Source organism: Amblyomma americanum, chromosome 6, assembly GCF_052857255.1.
Source record: "Amblyomma americanum isolate KBUSLIRL-KWMA chromosome 6, ASM5285725v1, whole genome shotgun sequence".
NCBI lineage: Eukaryota > Metazoa > Arthropoda > Arachnida > Ixodida > Ixodidae > Amblyomma > Amblyomma americanum.
The window spans coordinates 196,921,414-196,941,479 of record NC_135502.1 but is presented as its reverse complement, the minus strand read 5'-3'; the positions used below and the strand labels follow the sequence as shown (position 1 = coordinate 196,941,479).

Here is a 20,066-nt window from a genome sequence, read left to right as displayed (position 1 = left end):
TGTGCTCATCACGGACAGAGGAACAGCATTCACGGCGGAACTAACGCAAGCCATCCTGCGCTACAGCGAAACCAGCCACCGGAGGACAACTGCATACCATCCGCAGACCAACGGGCTGACCGAGCGCCTGAACAAAACCATCGCCGATATGCTCGCTATGTATGTCGATGCCGAACACAAAACCTGGGATCTCATCCTGCCTTACGCCGTCTTCGCCTACAACACCGCAGTGCAGGAGACCACACAGATGACGCCTTTTAGGCTCGTCCATGGCAGGGAAGCCACGACCACGCTAGACGCCATGCTGCCCTACGTTACAGAAGAGAACGTTGACGTTGCTGCCTACCTTCAACGCGCAGAAGCAGCTCGAAGGCTTGCCCGATTACGCATCAAAGATCAGCAGCGGTCCGACGCCAGACGCTACAACCTACGAAGACGCAATGCGGAATACAAGCCAGGAGACCAAGTCTAGGTGTGGACGCCCATTCGCCGCCGTGGATTGAGTGGAAAGCTTTTGCGCCGCTATTTCGGCCCGTACAAGGTTCTTCGTCGGCTGGGTGAACTGGATTATGAAGTCATCCCTGACACAATGACTGCATCCCAGCGACGCCGCGTACGACCAGAAGTTGCCCATGTAGTCCGTCTAAAGCCGTATTATGCGCGCTAAAGGCCGCTGCATTTCCATGCTCTATTTTCGCAAGATCCGTTTTTTTGTTCCTTACTAGTCGCATTATTTGTTTTAATGCATCGGGTCGATGCTTCTTTGAGAGGGGAGTAATGCCGCGAATATTTGCAGTGCGTTCGTTTTTCAAATCTGCCGCCACGTCACTTTATCGTTTTGTTTGCTACGCAAGACGCGACTAGATTTACCTCGATTGATCGCAGCCAGGCAGAGCTGATTCTACGTTGTTCCGGAATGTTCTAGTAACTTTGCGCTCTTTATCTCGAAAGTTCGCTATCAGCTTTAAATTGAGCACGGCCGGCATTCTGTTCGACGACCGCCGAGCGCGCTTGTCGCTTCGCCGCCGCCGAGTTATTCAGTCCATTTTGGGTGCAAGTCAGCCCAATAAACAGTTCTTTTAAAGACCCTTTCGTCCGTCTTCATCGCTGCTTCGACTGCCGCCACCACTACGTGACAATATATGCCCTGCCCATTTTTCTCTTCGACTTCAGCTAGGATAACATTCCTTTGCGTTTGTTGTCTAACCACCTCTCTCAGCCCATCCTGCTCCTTTTGCCAAGTCTCTGCAGTTACATTTTATGCGTTTCTTTTTAAGTTTGTCGTAGAGGTCAGCGTAATGATAAGGTACTACTGCATCCTGCTGAGGGATACTGGTAACTGCTATTCATGACCCGAGAGTACCATTGCACTGCAACTCTTTCAGGTATTTCTCTCTTACGGTCCAAATTTGCAATCACTACTTGCCTTACATAGATGTATTTCCTTGCATACCGCTTCTAATAGATTGCCTGCGCTGATGTCGCAATGCAGCCATGTTGACGAACCAGAGGCACAGCGAAAGCCAGCATGTTGTCTAATCTGCTTTAATCACTTGACTCGGGGAAATTATGGAAGGCCACCTGCACCATGAAGGTGGCTTTGGTGTTATGTACAAGCCATGGACCTATACGTCATTCCTTACAGCAAACTGTAGCTCTTTTTATGCACTACTGAACCTTAGTAAGAGCTCCGAAAAGCACCATCCTTTTGCCGAACATCATCATGTGCACCTGTTTGCTCTGGCCCATCCTTTCAAAACATTTCAGTAGCCATTAGTGGTGCTAGCCTCGATGTTTTGCACCAGTCCGATTTTTTAGCCATGGAATGATGAACTTTGCGAGTGGAACGGTAACAGCCCTGATGGCAGCCATTTTAGGTTATGCTCAATGCTCCTAGCAGATGACACAGGAGACTGGTAAAGACATCATGAGTAGTGTACAACTGCAGGTGTTTCGCCGCCACCAATGTGACCTTTACAATAAATTTAACAAAAACTGCTGGTTGATTAGCAAGTAGCTGTTTGTTTTTTTACATTGTGCACTGCTTTCTGGCCTTGGCCTGTATCTGGCAAAAGCAAGACTACCAGAATTTTGAAAAATGACTCTTCTGCACGTACAAAAACTTTCGCACACATTTTGCATGCAGTGACTGAAACCGAAGAGGCCCTGCACTCCGTCTTCAGGCTTGAATCCAGGTGGGAAGACCGAAGGCACCACGGTGGATTGTCGAGAAATGGCGCAGACAGAAAACAATGGCGATGCATACACTTGTCGTGTCTTTGCTTTATTTAACTATGTACAAAATGAAAAAAACCGTGTAAGCGCGTGGAAATCATAACTTGCTGCGATGCAAGGCAAGAGAGAAAGGGAGAGAAACGGGCCCAAGATTCGAAGAGTAAGAGCGAGATGCTCGCAGTGCCGTGTAGTATGTCGAGGGCGGGGAGTGAAATCTTTGAGAGTTAAATTTCTTTACAGGACACGAAGAGGTGGTTAGTATGTACAGCTATATTCTTGACACCTGTGACCTTGAATGCTTGGAAAGCAGCCGGGGAGGAAGAGGAAGCTGGGGAGGAGGCTGGTCATTGCAAAGTGGGTTGCACTTTCTGTGGAAGACTAGAGACGTGTCTGAAAACAGAGAAAATGTTAAGCCCCAATGAGCGTAGTCCGCACTGTGTGCACACACTCTATTTTATTTGCTGCAAGTTATTAATCCCCATCAGGCTAACCAGATCTCCAGAAGAAAAAAAATACCTGGACTGACCACCAGAAACATGCACAGAACCTAGGTGAAAAGAGGTGTTAAGGCTAAACAGAATGGTAACTGCGCTCACTCCTAACCTATCGTTTTTGCTGCAAGTGTGGGGAAGGTATTAATAATACGACGACAACAGAACTGTGCATGAGGTATATAAGTATACTACTATGTTTATTGAAACTTTCCTTCCATGGCACCTAAAGAATAAAAAAAGAAAGCTTACTTCACCAGGTTTTGAGGCTATTTGAAATTTTGAAACTACACAACAGCAGTTAGGGCCCTTAGAAAAATATCACTTGCTCAGGGCTGTACAGGCACTTTTGAACAAAAGATGTTGAAAAAAAAAAATGAAGTGCCTTAATTTGCACCAAGGCAGCACATGGTTTAATACTAGAAGGTACCAAAAAGAAAAAAAAAGTACAAGCAGGATCAATGCCACTATAAATTCAGAAAAAAGAAGACATTAACCTGCTGTTTCAAACAAAGGAAAACAGGAGGTTAGGAAACCCAAAGCCAGCATCATGCGTGCGGGGGAATAAGCAGCCATTAATGCAGCTGCGCATTCCTGTCTCTTCCGAACAGTGAGCGGTATTCAGCCATGGGAGTGGGAACTGCCAGCTACACACACAAAAGGACAAAGCTGCTATGTACTCTACTTCACTCACCCAATCTAGACCTGGAGATTGCAGTTAGGTGGGGGGGGGAGGGGAGAAAAAGTGCAGTCTTGTAAATCATTTAGAGTCACAAACTGAGAAGACATTCAATTCAAACACAAGCAGCACGAGAATTTATTGTCTCGTGAAATTCTTATTGTCTCGTGAAATTCTCACTACTCTGCTGTCGGGTAGGCAACCTTTTTGCCACTACGCACATTTTTCTTCTTCCCTGACCACCAGTGCAAAGTTGCAACCAGTTATGCATTAAACACAAGCTGCGTATCGAGAAAGCACAGGCAACGCACTATCAGGGATGAAAGTCCCGAGGAAGCACAACTGGCAATATGGTAACATAGATGCCACGTGTGCCAACAAATGTATCATTTAGCACGCTAGATAATGTGCACTTGACTTGTTAACAGATGTGGCCAGGTGCTGATAAAAAAGCTATGCACTTGGGTCAGTGCTCGCATGTCCTGGAAACTTTTGTTTGCAACCTACTTAAGGCCTCCAAAAAAAAAGACACAGCTAAAGAAGAGTTACCATTAACTAAGGAACAGTGCACATGATTTATCAGTGCTTCTTTTCTGGCCCTTGCCAATTTAGTATCTTTCTGCTCCAAACACAAGCCGATATGCTACCTGTTGCCTGACAGAAATACGCGGGTGTGTCTCGGAGCCACAGTACAGCTGATAAAGGAGAAGTACACTTTTTTTGGAGCACATTATACTGGAAGAGAAAGACAAATAAATGTAAACTTCCAAGTGATAGTCGTGAAAACATGGCGTGCGCCACCAAACAATGTAAAAATCATGCATACTACCAGAAAAGCGCTTGTTTTATTTTACACAGGGAAGATTGCCACATACTACCAGAAAAGCGCTTGTTTTATTTTACACAGGGAAGATTGCCACACAACTATCTCATGCAACTTTCAAAAGCATTTGCAACCAACAATGCACACTGGTTAAAAGACTAAAAATGACAGACACACTAGCACCTTTGTTCCGCTCAGTTCACAGCACCAGTCTTGGAATACGTACGTTGCGCAGCATATTTTAAACAGACGCTGGCTTTGATAAGGCTTCAAATGTGGACACCAGTGACATCAAGTCACACTGGTTCTCATCTGTGACATCAGTGAAGAAAGGGATGCCTGTGCTTCTCCCACTACATACACACATGTAGGACAGTAAGTAATACAGGCGCACAACATCCATGGCACAGTGAAGTGACAGCCTACATAGCGGTTCCTGTACATGGATCACCAGGTGCAAGTAGCTAGCGACGACAACACACTCTCTCCTGGCATGCAGTATTGCATGGCAATGCACGAGAGAATCTCGGGCAACAACAATGTACAACACAGAGTGCCGCTTGTCTCTGACTACCGATGCTTTCAGCTAGGTTTACTCCTTCCCTCTTTGCTTTGAAGCAGCCGGCCCAGGCTGGTTTGCGCCAAGTTCCAACAAACACAGGCACAAGCAAAATAAAAAGGAGGATTCTGCACTCTGCCAGACACAATGTAGACTACAACAGCAGCCAGTACGCAAGATGCCTCCACAAAACCACTCAACGTACGTTCCACCAAGTGATTATATCATGCACACATGGACATCAACAACCAGAGTGAATCACAGAGTGACGGAATACTCAACTCCAGTTACACGAGTAGGCAATTAAAAAGTACAGAAAAATAAAAAGCTAGGGCAAGCGCCCACAATCACTGATCTCATCAATGCATGGTGACAGACGGATTAACCAACAGTCTTAAGGCTCGGGCAAGAGACAAAATGAATGAGGCCCAAGTGGCGGCTGCCGGGCGGACCGCAGGTGCGCTGGTGACGGCATGACACACGCTGTTAGTTGATCAAGATGCTGCATCTGTTAAGTGGTTTGTTCGAAGATACTCGGGCATGAAATTAACGAAAGAGAGAAAAAAAAGCATATGGAAAGCCGGCAAAAAAAAAAATAGACGTGAATGGTCACCAAGCACTGGTAAGTTCAAATGAGAAAACAAAGAAAAAATGCTTCCAGCATTGTCAGGTGGGGGGAAGGCAGTACGAACGACACGAAAACACGCACACACATGCAGGCCGGTGGTTCCTCTTGATGCCACCACACTAGAGCACACAAGACAGTAGTCTTTCACAAGGCGGGATCTCTCTCTTTTTTGTCTCTCTCTGGGCTCAATCTTCGTTAATGGGATTAAGGAGGAGGTCGTGGCGTACAGAGGCAGAGCTGGCCACTGGCTGCAATGAGAGAAAACGGCCGGTCAGATGCGATGCCTCGGCTCTCCGCTGGTCAGGGTGGCGGTGGCCATGCAGGTGGCATGCTGGGCATAAGACTACCACTAGGGAGGGGTGACGAAAAGCTGGGGCGTTTTTTTGGTTACTATCGGGCAAGCAGGCAGGCAGGCATTCGCAACATGCACGGAGTGGAACCACCAGTAGCCAGGCAGAAGACCACAGAGAACCACCAGAGATGTAGCCATGCTCCAGTCCGACTCATCAGTTCGCACTCTTCCGTCTTATTGGCATGGACACAACCCTAAGCACAAATGTAGCTATGTTCAAAGGAAAAGAAGAGAAGGAAAGAACTTGCTGGGGTTGGGACGTGTTGGCAGCCATTGTCCATCAACGCTCCAAACAAGACCCAACATGGTAAAAAAGAGTGATAATCTTACATAGAATAGCAGGCTAATTATAAACAACTACTTGTAGCTTTCAACTATGAATGCCACATGTTTTTGCCCAAAGCCTTCTCGAATGTCAGCAAGAATGGGGAATTTCCTTTAGTACTAGCGCTATTTTTTGAAAATAAGACTTTAGTGCCTGGATGCCGATGTGCGAGGATTAGCTACCTATTTTGGTGGCAATACAAGCTGCTCAGCAGGCTGGAATTAACTGGTACACTGGATCAGGAAAGATAAGTGGGCACACTGAGTGACTAGGTATTTGGGTAGGCTCCTCTGCCCTATCCCTGACAGGCACATTATCAAGGATGACATACACGCATCTGTTCTAAGTATGTTCATGCTGCAAGAACAAAAAAAAAAAAAACACACACACAACGTCATGCAACTTGTCCACACTCAATCTCTGCACAGTCAGTAGCAGTCACATGCAGCATATCTGCAATTGGAGGTCAAACAGCAATTGCCCCCAAACATGCACAGGTTTCAATACAATGCTCAGCACAGTCATGGAATGATGCGTAGCTCACGAGAGTGAAAAAAAAAAAAAACCATGAACTTTTCGCTATCCCCAGCAATGAAGCAATTTCAGCAACAGCCATAATGCGACTGCCCTGTCCTAAGACCACCAGAGTTTCCAAAGTCTACACAAATCAGATTACTGCAGCAGCATATTTTTGCAAAGGCGGGTGAGTACCACAGCTTATGGTTATGACATACTACAATGTTGATGGCAAGGACAATAAACGCAAAGGAGGTGCCCTTTGCTGCCATCGCTGCGAGATCTTGTCACCTTTTCAGACAAACAGCTTGGTCATTCGTGTGCACTGACAAGTGACAGTTTAACGTAGGATGCCGAGCTTCTACGCTTAGTTTACATGTTCAACACTTCCTGTCACCCTAAATTCTATGCTTCAATAATGCTACTATCTCAAAAGATTGTGACGAACAAAGGAAACAACTACCCCCTCCACAGGCAAACACCAGGGGCAAAACGCAAACACATAGGGGTAACATAAACCATTTACAAGGAAAGCCAGAAGCGAGAAAAAGTCGGAAATTGACAAGCTCACAAACAACTTCAATGCACCAAAAACCGCAATCCTTTCAGGATAGCTGGAAGCCCGTTGTCCTTGATATACCTGACACCTGAAATATATAACCCACTTCTTTTCTCTCAGATTTTTGTTCACAGTGCATGTCCTTACCAAGGCAGGAAACTCTCCCTCTACATGCTGACCGTTCCAATCATGCAGTTCACATTAGTGAAGCCCTATTCATACCCCATAGATGTGCACAGGACCAAAGCGACTTTGAATTAATGAGACTTCACTGCAGTGCCAAAGCGGGTGTGAGGCCTCACTGCGAGATTAAAGAGGAGCGAGGAGGAGCCTCGCATGTGCCACCGACCCCTGGCAGAGAAGTCATGCAGCTGCCTGCTCCACACAACAGATGCGCTCCATTCATTGTGAAGAAAAAGCTGGGAGAGAGCAATGCCCTCTTTCAGCTGCATTAGCACATTTGGCAAAGTCCACTAAGAAACATGCACATAGTGACGAAATGCCTCCCACACTGCACTGGTTTCAAACAAACTTGTCCAGCTTTATTCACTCTTGCAACTTTAACTTAGGCTGTTATAACAAATTCCTCCATCTTCTTTGTTTACTTGGTGCAGCTTTCTAAACTTTCTCAAGCGCATCACTGGCCTTTCCAATCTGTATAAGCAGTAAACACACTGGGCTTTACTTAGTACAGTTTTCCACTCCGAGAACAAGCATAGACGTAAAAAAAAAGTCGCAGGGCACATCTGCCCCCGGAGGAAATGGTGTGATTAAAAAGTGAAAGACTTAGCTAAGACAGCAGTAAATGGAATGCTGGCATTATGTACACCAGGAGTCATTTCACCCTGATAAGCCGCACTGGCAAAGTCGAAGTTGACCGTTACTGACAGTTAAGAACAAATTACAGTGGCAAGGAAAAAGATAAGGAAAGGGAGTTTGGCAAGAGAGGCCATTCGTAATCACTTCTGCTGCCTTGGATGTACCAGAGGTCAAAGGGGGAAGGGGAAATGCTACCAGTCGATTTCCACAGAAAGTATGCTGAGTCGCTGACCTGCAAGTATGACTCAGTAAGCATCCCGCTGGTGTCAAAATTTGAACAGCAACCAATAGGAAAAAATCCAGAACACCATTATAATGTATGCCACTCTCAAATCAGGCTGAAATGTTCCGGGCCAATGGGTCACAAAACAAGGCACCGCGAGCCAAGGCTCCCGATGTAATACCCCTGTCACACGGGCATTTCGAAGGCCCTCGAACTGATAGTCTATCGACTCAAAGGCGATCGAGCGCTGCTACACGGGCAGTTTCAAAGGACATCGAGTCAACGGAGCAGTGCGGAACTCTATCGAGATTTTGAGGAAAACACTCTCCGGGGCATGTTGGTTCATAGCTAACAAGAATAAAAGCGCAACAACACGACACAAAGAAGGAGGAAACCGACAGGACAGGCGCTATCCTGGACAGGTAGTGCCTGTCCTGTCGGTTTCCTCCTCCTTTGTGTCGTGTTGTTGCGCTTTTATTCTTGTTAGAGATTTTGAGGGCCTTTGACTGCTGCCCAAGGTTGCTAGCGTTGCTTCGAGCGGCGCCAAGCGCACTTTCGTGCACGATACATTCACGGCACAAAAGCATGAACTAACATTTTTCGGCTAAACTTTAATGCAAGCAGTCTGTACAATAATTTTAAATTCTATCAGTCTGGTTTTAAGCGCATTAATTTTTACGCTGCGGTCTTTGTGTTGCTTGCTTATGTAGCGCTGACAACATGGCAGCGCCCTGGCTGCTCGCTTCACAGTGATAACAGCTTCGCCGCTAATCCCTCAAAGCAATATTGTGTTCTAAACTGTTGTATTAATCTTCGATTTGCCCATTCTTACTCTCACACAAAGTTTCAAGAGATAAATAGCTTTTGTTTTCAGATATCGCAAGTGTTAAGCCTGCCGAAGCAGCATTCAGATGCAGTTCGACTGGCCTGGTTTTGACTCCTCTCTTATTAGAGCGGCTACAGCAGTGCCTGCATCTGTCAGTAGATGGTGCTAGGAACAATGCCCGGCGTCCATCGCTTATGTGCAACTAAAAGGGTTGTAAACAACATGCACGTATGCGTGCATTTCAGCATTTAGTATATTGCCGCAAATCTTTGCAGTGTTTGTTTTTTCATTCTTCAAAGCTGCCGGCGGGCCGCTTTATCGCTTTGCTTGTGATGCGATGCAAGACGCGACCAGATTTATCTCAATTGATTGCATCTAGACAGAGCTGATTCTACGTTGTTCCAGAATGTTCTAGTAACTTTGCACGCTTTATCTCGAAAGTCCGCTATCAGCTTTAAACTGAGCACGGCTGACAGCAGCGGGCATTCTGTTCGATGACAGCTGAGCACACTTGTTGCTGCGCCGCCGCCGAGTGATTCAGTCCATTCTGGGCGCAAGTCAGCCCAACTAAAGGGTTTTGTTTAGACGCCATTTTCCCTGTCGTTCTGCTCCCCAGATTGCAGTCACCACTTCGTGACATCTGGTGGAGGTGCTGGGTGCCTTCCACGGACGCCCGTTGAAGTCGTGACACCAGCCCTCTGCGTACTGCACTGGAGGACAAGCCAGCAGTTAACCGAGCCAGCAGACGTCTTCAGGAAGAGGAGCCTGAGTTTGGGACCCTGCTGGACCGCACCCGACAATGAAAAGACACTGCTACGAGCACCACAACCTCGCCAAAAATGTCGACCCCTATCATACGACCACGATTCGGCCAATGTCCGCAGGAAATCGATGAGTACCTGCGTCGAGAGGAGTGCATGTCGAACCACCTTTCGCACTCACCATCAACCTCGCGCTTTGCGTTGCCACGCCGCAGATATGCAGCCGCGGTATGAGGAAGGTCTCCTAGCCCCCGTAGGGGAAACTAAAGACAGCAACCACTGGAGGTGAGGTTGTTCCCGAGTGAAACACCGAATATCCTCCAACGTCCATGACGCACGAAGACGCCACCCCCGACACGCCGACGCCGCATACAATGACAACCTCGACCACGATGCGAACCGCCTTCAAAACAACGCCGCTGCTGAGAAAAGCTTTGACTACACATTCTAACCACGATTTTCATACCCGATGAAGCAGTGACCCGACACCCAGGATGACGTGGAACGCAAGAGCCGGGACGTCCGATTTAGAAGTAGTTATCAACGGCCAGAAAGTTACCACTCTTGTCGACACAGGAGCCGATTACCCAGTGATGAATGGAACATTCGCTGCGCAGCTAAGGAAAGTCACGACCACTTGGGACGGCCCACAAATTCGCAATGTAGGGGGCCACCTCATTACGCCATCAGGACAATGCACAGCATGAGTGACTGTCAAAGGACATACCTATCCTGCGACCTTCCTTGTGCTACGGCAATGTTCCCGCGAAGTGAACTTGGGCATGGATTTCCTTAATGAGCATAAGGCAATCACTGACCTGGGATCCAAGCTGATCACCCTTTCGACGGACGAGGCCATCCCTTCGATAAGAATTCTCGAAAATCACATTGCCTCGAGTGTCCTTGAGGAAGAAGTGAGCGTCCCACCAAGTTCAAGTAGAACTTTCTGACGGGCTAGTTGGTACATCTCTATTAAACAGCGTGCCCTAACAGGACGTACACAGGAAACTATGTCTCCCAAGTTTCCTGTGTACGTCCTGTTAGCGCACGCTGTTTAACCAAGTTCAAGCGTTATAGGGACTGCAGGCGCCACGAATACCCAGTGTATATTTATACACTGAAGCCATCATCAAAGGGAACATGCCGTTGCTTCTAGACTGAGGAATCAGCATTGCAAGAGGCATGCACATTTCCACAATGGCCAGGCCAAAGTACTGCTGGCTAACTTCAGCAAAGAATACTGGGACATTAACAGCGGAAAGACGATTGCTTTCTTCAACGAAATATCCGACGTACGAAACTCCTTCGCCCTCTCCCACCCCTCCGCAGAAGATTCGCCTGACCAAAAGAACACGTCCACTTACGACATCAACCCAGCCATGCCCCGGAACAGACAGGACCAGATCTGCAAATCTGCTTCAAAGCTACAGCGAGTGTTTTTCGTCATCGTCGTAGGTCCGACAAACACCAATTGCCAAGCATCGCATTATAACCGACCAGCACGCCCGAACTCTCCGCCAAAGCCTCTACCGTGTGTCGCCGCGAGAACGGCAAGCCTTCTGGGACCAAGTGAATGAAATGCTCCGCAACGATGTGATCCAGCCTTCAAACAGCCCATGGGCGGCACCGATTGCTCTAGTGAGAAAGAAAGACGGTGCACTTCGATTCTGCGCTGATTACCGCCGCTTGAACACCATCACGAAGAAGGACGTCTACCCCCTCCCCAACATCGACGACACACTGGACGGGCTCTGCAACGCCAAGTATTTCGCATTGATGGACCTCAAGAGCGCCTACTGGCAAATTGAGGTCCATGAAAGAGATCGCGAGAAGACCGCATTCATCACTCCAGATGGGCTCTTTAAGGTGATGCCATTTGGTCTCTGTTCCGCACCAGCGACGTTTCAGCGAGTAATGGATACAGTGCTGGCAGGCCTGAAGTGGCATATCTGTTTGGTATATTTAGATGACGACGTTGTCTTTGCCTCGAAATTTGAAGAGCACCTTAAAAGACTTCGAACAGTACTAGACGCCATCAAGTCACCTGGCCTAACCTTGAAAGCAGAGAAGTGCCACTTTGCCTATGAAGAGCCGCTGTTTCTAGGCCACATCGTTAGCAAGGAGGGAGTACGCCCAGACCTGCATAAAACAGCTGCTATTGAACAGTTTCCACCACCGGCCGATAAGAAAGCAGTGTGCAGATTCCTCAGGCTGCGCATATTACCGACGATTTGTGAAAAACTTTTCGCGTATCGCCGAGCCCCTGACCCAACTGACAAAAGCAGACGTGCCATTTAAATGGGAAGCGCCGCAAGCAGAAGCCTTCAAAGAACTTCAGTGTCCTTTACAGTCCCCATTGATCCTTGCGCATTTTGATGAAAATGCAGATAATGAAGTTCATACCGACGAAAGCAGCGTGGGCCTGGGCACCGTCCTCATTCAAAAAAAGCGATAGGCTAGAGAAAGTCATCGCATACGCTAGGTGTTCCCTTTCCAAGGCCGAGGCTAACTATTCGACAACTGAGAAGAAGTGCCTTTCCATCATCTGGGCTACATCGAAAATCTGCCCCCCCCATACGGACGACCGTTCAAGGTGGTCAGCGATCACCACGCGCTGTGCTGGCTTGCCATTTTGAAGGACCCCTCTGGCCGCATCGCTCGATGTAGTCTACGCCTCCAGGAGTTTGACGTCACAGTCGTTTACAAGTCCGGACACAAGCACTCTGACGCCAATTGCCTCTCACGAGCCCCTGTAGATGCATCACCGCCGGATGATGATGAGGACGCCTTCCTGGGACCAATCAGCCCCAGCTCTTTTGCCCAGCAGCAACGCTCGGACCCTGACCTAAAACACCTCGTCGAGTACTTGGAAGGCAAGGTTTCTTCACCCTCCGCTTTATTCAAGCGAGGACTGTCTTTCTTCTGTGTACAGAATGATGCCCTCATGAATAAGAACTTCGCAGCGAACAAAACAGCTTATCTCCTTGTATCTCCTGTACAACAATACAGCAGGTATTGTTGTACCTGCTTGTTCCCGCGAAGAAGCTCTACAGGCTTCACGCGATGAGCCGACAGCTGGACATCTCGGGTTTACTCACACCCTCCTCCGCATTCAAGACGAGTAGTACCGGCCCCGACTGTCCGCCGATGTTGCACATTATGTGAAAGCCTGCCGAGATTGTCAGCGACGAAAGAAAACTCCCACCCGACCAGCAGGGTTTCTGAACCCCACTGAACCCCCCTCAATACCCTTTCAGCAGAATCAGCATGCACTTGCTTGGCCCTTTCCCAAAGTCAACGTCTGGAAATAAGTGGATCATCATAGCGACCGACTACCTGACCCGCTACACGAAAGCCCTACCGAACGGAACAGCAGCAGAAGTCGCCAAATTTTTCGTGGAGTGCATTCTTCTGCGACACAGCACCCCCGATGTGCTCATCACAAGCAGAGGAACAGCAGTCGTGATAGAACTAATGCAAGCCATCCTACATTCCAGCCAAACCAGCCACCGGAGGACAACTGCATACCATCCGCATACCAACGGACTGACCGAGAGCCTGAACAAAACCATCGCCGATATGCTCACCATGTATGTTGATGCCGAACACAAGACCTGGGACGTTATCCTGCCTTACGTCGTCTTCGCCTACAACACCGTAGTGCAGGAGACCACCCAGATGACGCCTTTTAGGGTCGTCCATGGCAGGGAGGCCACGACCACGCCAGAGGCCATGCTGCCCAACGTTACCGAAGAAGAGATCATCGACGTCGCCGCCTACCTTCAACGCAGAGAAGAAGCCCGAAGTCTTGCCCGATTACGGATCAAAGACCAGCAGCGCACCGACGCCAGACGCTACAACCTACGAAGACCAAACATGGAATACAAGCCAGAAGACCAAGTCTGGGTTTGGATGCCCATTCGGCGCTATTTCGTCCCGTACAAGGTTCTTCGTCGGCTAGGTAACTGGATTATGAAGTCATCCCTCACGCAATGACTGCATCCCAGTGATGCCGCGTACGACCAGAAGTTGTCCATGTAGTCCGTCTAAAGCCATAATATGAGCACTAAAGGAGGCTGTGTTTCCGCACTCAGTGTTTATTTTCACACAATGAGTTTTATTTGTTGCTAGGTGCCTTATTTGTTTTAATGCATCGGGTCAACGCTTCTTTGAGAGGGGAGTAATGCCTTGAATCTTTGCAATGTTTGTTCATTCTTCAAAGCTGCGGGCATGCCGCTTTATCACTTTGCTTGCGATGCAAGACACGACCAGATTTATCTCGATTGATCGCATCTAAGCAGAGCTGATTCTACGTTATTCCAGAATGTTCTAGCAACATGGCACGCTTTATCTCGAAAGCTCACTACCAGCTTTAAATTGAGCATGGCCGACAGCAGCGGGCATTCTGTTCAACGACAGCCGAGCACACTTGTTGCTACGCTGCCGCCGAGTGATTCAGTCCATTGTGGGCGCAAGTCAGCCCAAATAAAAGGTTTTGTTTAGACGCCATTTTCGTTCTGCTCCTTGGATTGCAGTCGCCACTTCGTGACAATATATTTATATTTATGCAATATTTGTTATTTGCGCAAAATCCCAAGTATCGACTGCGGCGCCATGCAAGCTTGGCGTAAGACACAAGAACCATTTCAATGGCCATTGAGATTTGCCCTGTAGCAGCGACACAACTCCTTTGAGTTCGATGACAATTGAGAATTTTGAAGGCTCTCGACTTGATCGCCATTGAAACTGGCCTTGTGATATGGGTATAAGAGAAGCAATGCTATGTTTTCACACACCTCACTTACCAAAACCAATCACAGTACCAGTGGGTGCTGTATGTACTCCACTTAAATGTCTCCCATTCCTGCTTGTTGGAAAATGAGATGCTAGCCTGGTTCTTTTAAAAATTCTCTGCAGAGGCCTAAGTGCACACCACAGCATCACAATGATACAGCAGCAGTGGCCCAAGCAACACTCTTGTGTTCACAGGAACAGATGCTGAATTCTGTGCAAAAAAGCTCTACAGCACATTAAACTTCTAGATACAGGGTGAAAGGCATTTCCAGGCAATCTTTCTGTACACGCACCTCTGGGGCTAGTGAATATCGCCATTCACTTCTGAATGGCAATCACAGATTCTGTTTTGTTACTGGCACCACAAGCTCCACTTCTCTGGAGGGCAAAAAAAAGTTCCAATTTGAAATCCAATTTTTAGTTCAGTGGCAAAAAGAAGCAAACATTTGATTTTTTTTTTTACTAAGCACAAAAATTTGGCGGAGTTTTGCTCAGTGCCCATTTAATGCATAATATCAAGGAGTGACAGTAATGCAACAAAGTTTACATTTCTGATTTGCCCACAGTGAACCTGCGGAGTTGTCATGTGCGCCAAGCAAAGGAGCCGTGCCCTAATGCCGACTCTGTTTTCAAGTGCAAGGAAAAATGTTTGTCTTGGATGAGACATTTGCATGAATTCTCTGCAAGCAACTCCCCCTTGTGGGGATCACAGCATCGCCATGAGGCCCAACAACCCTACAACCTTGACTGCAATGAGTCCAGAATTTTCATCCTCATCATCATCGCCCACTGCAGGACAAAGGCCTCTCCCATATCTCTCCAATTCATGCTGCCCTGTGCCAGCTGCAGCCACCCTATCCCTGCAAACTTCTTAATCTCATCCACCCATCTGACCTTTTGCCGGCCACTGCTACGCGCTTGTCTTCTTTTGGAATCCACTCCGTTACCCTCAACGACCATCGGTTCTTTTGTCTTCGCACCACATGCCCTGCCCAAGCCCATATCTTCCTCACCCACTCTGCCCGCTTCTCGTCTCTTAATGTTGCACATATCATTTCCGTAGCTCGCTGCGTTTTCCTTATCTCGTTAAACTCCCCTTATGTGCCCCATAGGTGAGTACAGGTATGATACAGCTGTTATATAGTTCTCTCTTGAAGGATATTCCTCAAAGGCACTCAAATGGAATGCCCCTCACCACTGCACCCCACCGTCCCAGCTGCATCTGTTGATCACTTAGGGGCAAGTGAGTGCCACTTTCTTTAGCGGGTGACAACAAATGTCCCAGCCACACATCCAAGAGGAACAAATTGGACAATGACAAATATTGCAGATGCAAAAAAAACAAGCTAGCTATCTCACAGTACTCGACATAGCAAATGATATGAACATGTGAAACCAGATGCCGTGCTACAAGGGTGAGAGCTGCAAATGTCATCCATCAGGTGGTGGTTTTTTACTAGGTAGGGCCACTGCTCCAGGAGTGGTCTTTTTTAGACAAAAAGGCACACTCCGTTTCAATGCCATAAAGGCAGCAAACCACTTCAATCTCTGTGCTGCATCACTGACAAACTGCTCGCTCTTGAACTGCTGCACACAAACAATGAATAGTTCTTTTCTGAAAGACCACGCTTCTCGGAAAATAACATTATTTCCTTGGCACACCACCTATTCTACACAAGCGGAAAATCTGATCAAGTCGTTATTGACAGTTTTACAAACACAGCAAAGAATAAGAAGGAAGAGACCACAGCCAAGGGAAGACTACAGAGGGCATCGAAAATGTTAGACACTAAAGTCAACAGAGTAGAGCTAGCAAGACAGAAAAACAAACAAACAAACAAACAAACAAACAAAAGCACAACAGATACAGACATTTGCACAGCTTGGTTAACTCAAGAAAACAAATGGGAAGAAAGGACAACAGCACTACAGTGAGCGGCAGTCAGACCTCTACAAAGGGCCACTAGCAGACCAATACACTGCGCAGCCAAAACCGGTATTCAAACACCTTGGCACAAGCTAAACAAAATTAGCACCTAAGTTGGTCTCTGCACTGATCTGACAGGAGCAAATATTTTTGCAGGTGGCAGACTGTCTCAACGATACTAGAAGGTATCTGTTTGTGGGCTTATGCTCATGTAGAAAAAACAACTAGCGGCCAAAAAAAGAAAGGAGTTGATAAACTTTTGCGACAAATTCGAATGCTCGAAGTTACTTGTAACGGGCTGGTGACAGAAGCATGAGTAAATGGCTCTTCCAAAACTCATGAATGCCTCATTAAAAAAAGAATAACCTAGTGAAAATTTTTTCCCTTTTGCACTGCTTTCTGTCTCAGAATTCCTTGTTAGTTCTATGCAGAGCGCATTCAGGTCATCTCGGCCCATGCGTCTTTCATGACAGCTCACTATAGTGCATAACCACACACAGACACACATAACCATACAGAAAAAGACACGCAAAAGAAACAGTAAAGCTGCCCATGCTTGCTTGCAGCTAGCCGGAAAATACACAATGAAAGTGAGAGTGGAAAACACAATATACCGGGTGCTCTAAAAATAGCCTTGGCATGAGAATAGGAGAAACACTGCTTCTTAACAAGGGAGATTCCTTTGGAGAGAAAAGGCGTTGCAGAGCTGCCCAGAGTCAGGGTGACAGCTTGCAGGAGCAGGAGGACAGAACAATCAAAGGCACCAGTAACAAAACAGACAAGGACTACAAGGGGAAGCTGACGGGACAACACGGGATTCAGAGCTGGGAACTCCCTTGAGATGACTCCACCATGCTATCAAATCACGCATCCACCAAGCTGGTTGGGGATTAGCGACACACAAAGGGAGAGGGGTCAAGTGGCTTGGTGTATGTGTGACTAGCAAAACTGGATGAGATTCTCTTTACTTAATGCTTAAGCAAACTTTCAGCATTTGTCTCTGTCGCCATCACCTCCCCTTTCTCTTTTTGCTAACAGAGCATGCACCAAGGTGTGAGCAATGGTGAGCTGCTTTGCAGAGATGGAACGAGGAAAACACTATGTGTGCTAGCCACCGGTATATCTCTCGATGTGCCCACTCGTTTGCTGCATTTATTAGCCGACTGCTGGCATGTAAGGCAGTAAGAAAAGTGCAAGAGGTAGAAGGGAGAGAAACAAGGCAGTATAGCCCATGGCAGTCAGCACGAATGCAATCTGACAGAAGAGAGCTTTCCTCTGCATCCCCTGTGGTGCCCGCGACTGAGGGGCATGCACAACAGAGTGCAAGTAGAAGAAAGAATGTGTCCTCAGTTCCAAATGAAAACAAGCATCCCATCCCATGCCAACCAGACCCCCACAGCCTCACCAATCCCAACTTGGTCCTGTCTCACCTTCCACCCTTCCTCCAACTAGGTAGTACTGCTTGTGTCAGATCGTGCTCGAAAGGGCCGTAATCCCAGAGCATGCAAATGTGCTGGGCCTATTTTCATTAGGGTAAGACCTCGTCAATTCAGAAATCGGGATGACTAGTGCAGTCCTGGCCAATGGCCATGCAAGCCTATGGTGTCTGGAATTCCTTGATAAGGACACTGCCCAACTCGCACTGGTTAATTTAGACGGGCTCCCAAAGGGGAGGCCATGTCGATGCAAGGCTAGCCCGGCAAGCAGTTGTCCAGCTATCCCTTTTCAAGCCTGAACTGCAAAGAGCATTGTTCCTCATGCACCTCCAGCGTGTGCACAACAGCAGGTGAGACGACCATCAGGCTATCACTAGCCAGAGGAAAAATTAGGGCCTTCTTAACCACATTCTTAAAGAAGAAAATGCCACGGCATTCTGAAGTTGGCCTACCCCAGAAACGAATTAAGGTGATCAGTGGGTGGATTAAGGTAGGAGAGTGAGTAGGGTTGGTATAATCTCATATGATAATCCAGTGGAAGGTAATGGAACATTCCAGCCCTTAGATTTTCAAATTTGGTAGTTCTAATGACATAACAACCCCTGGACCAATCAGGGAAGTTAGTCAACATAAATGAAAATTTAGACGACACCATAAATGCTACCGCATTATTCATCCGGCTGCATGCTTTCGCTTCTGGAGCTTTGCTGCCAGCCCTGCAGCAACGGTGGCTATGAGCTGCACATCAGTGAGGCCGCACCATACTGTTTCAGAGAGACTACCGATGACTGCACCATTTCCGAGCGGTTCTGCGGCAATAGCATGCCTGCAGCAAAGGTTTCAGACGTGGAACTGGGCGAAAAATCGTCACTGCCATGCAGTTCGAATATCAAAAGCAGGCAGGCGCTGCCAACTATTACATCAAATAACTCTACTAAGATGCAAGTGATCTCTGACATTTTTTGAGACAGCCCGATAATTCAACCTTCGAATAATTCTGACGCTTCTCCAGTCTCTTGAAGTCTGAATTAACGCGGTTTTACTGCATTTACAGAGGAAACTTATTTACAAACTGCTTATGTTCATTATTTACATTAAAGAAACTTGACAAGAAATGGGAGATTAGATGCGTTTTGTAGCACTCAAGAATTTGTATAGCTGAGGCCCTGGTGCATGCTGAAGGCCTTATCTGTAAGACGGGCAATGTGCGCTTCGTAATTAAGAAAAAAGAAAATGAATACGAAAAGAAGCAACCCTCACTACTATACAAAAATGCCCCACAATGTTTGCTTGGCTCCAGTTTTCTCAACTGTTTTGCCCCTTGGTGCACGGTAGCAAGGAGAGCCCGTACACAATGTTGCGCCAAGGTGAGGGTAAGCAGAAGCCGGGGAAGTGCACCACAGCCAGCAATACCCATGCACCAAGTACAGTGTGCCAAGGTTTGCAGCCTACGAAGCCAATGCTCTGTCTGTGCATAGCTGCTCCTTTTACGCTGTGTACATTTGTTGCAGCCAGTTTGGTGCCAAAGTACAGAGTGTGGTGTTTATGTGAGTGACCGTTCCTCCTGTTCTCGAAGTTAACATGCCTACACCTGGATCATCCAATAGACTTGGCACATGCAGAACTGAGACACTGAAACCAGTGCTTATGACCAGATGGTTTACAACGACGACCAACAATGTGCATGTTATACCATGTCATCTGCGCCATGTAACACCTACCTGCCTGTTTCCACACTGCACCCTCTTCCCAGCCCCCTCCAACTGTTATTTTCCTTGAGAGTGAGTGTACGAGAAGCTTGTACTGCAGTGCTAGGTAACCGATGAAAAAGATGTGAAAGAAGCACGCAGGAAAAAAGAAAAATGCGAAGCCTGCACTACCAACCGAAGCAGCTGCACGGCCAACAATGTGTGTGTGCGTGCTAACAAGGCAGCGAAAGGCTGGCAAAAAATGCCCAAGGCTTTTTGCATTTCGTACTGGCCTGAAGAGTCACACTGACGTTTCCATGACAACGAATGGTCCACTCTGTGGCTACAGCAGGTGAAGAAGACAACAGAGAGAATTAACTCAGGCAGCGGCCAACACCGGGTTATGCAGTCAGCATGGCCACAAG

General features: G+C 47.4%; 1 protein-coding gene across 13 annotated transcripts in view; it reads right to left on the bottom strand.

Annotated features, from left to right (window-relative positions):
• Positions 1–2,253: 2,253 nt before the first annotated feature.
• LOC144094329 (phosphatidylinositol 4-phosphate 5-kinase type-1 alpha-like) overlaps positions 2,254–20,066 on the bottom strand; it is a 107,017-nt gene continuing 89,204 nt past the window's right edge. For 5 of the 13 annotated variants that reach the window (XM_077628289.1, XM_077628283.1, XM_077628282.1 and 2 more), the window contains one exon: positions 2,254–5,663. In XM_077628289.1, coding sequence (XP_077484415.1) covers positions 5,601–5,663 — 63 coding nt within the window. In that variant the 3' untranslated portion in view covers positions 2,254–5,600. Of the gene's footprint in view, positions 5,664–19,930; positions 19,985–20,066 lie in introns of all 13 variants that reach the window. The other 8 variants (XM_077628293.1, XM_077628294.1, XM_077628287.1 and 5 more) reach the window with 5 other exon arrangements.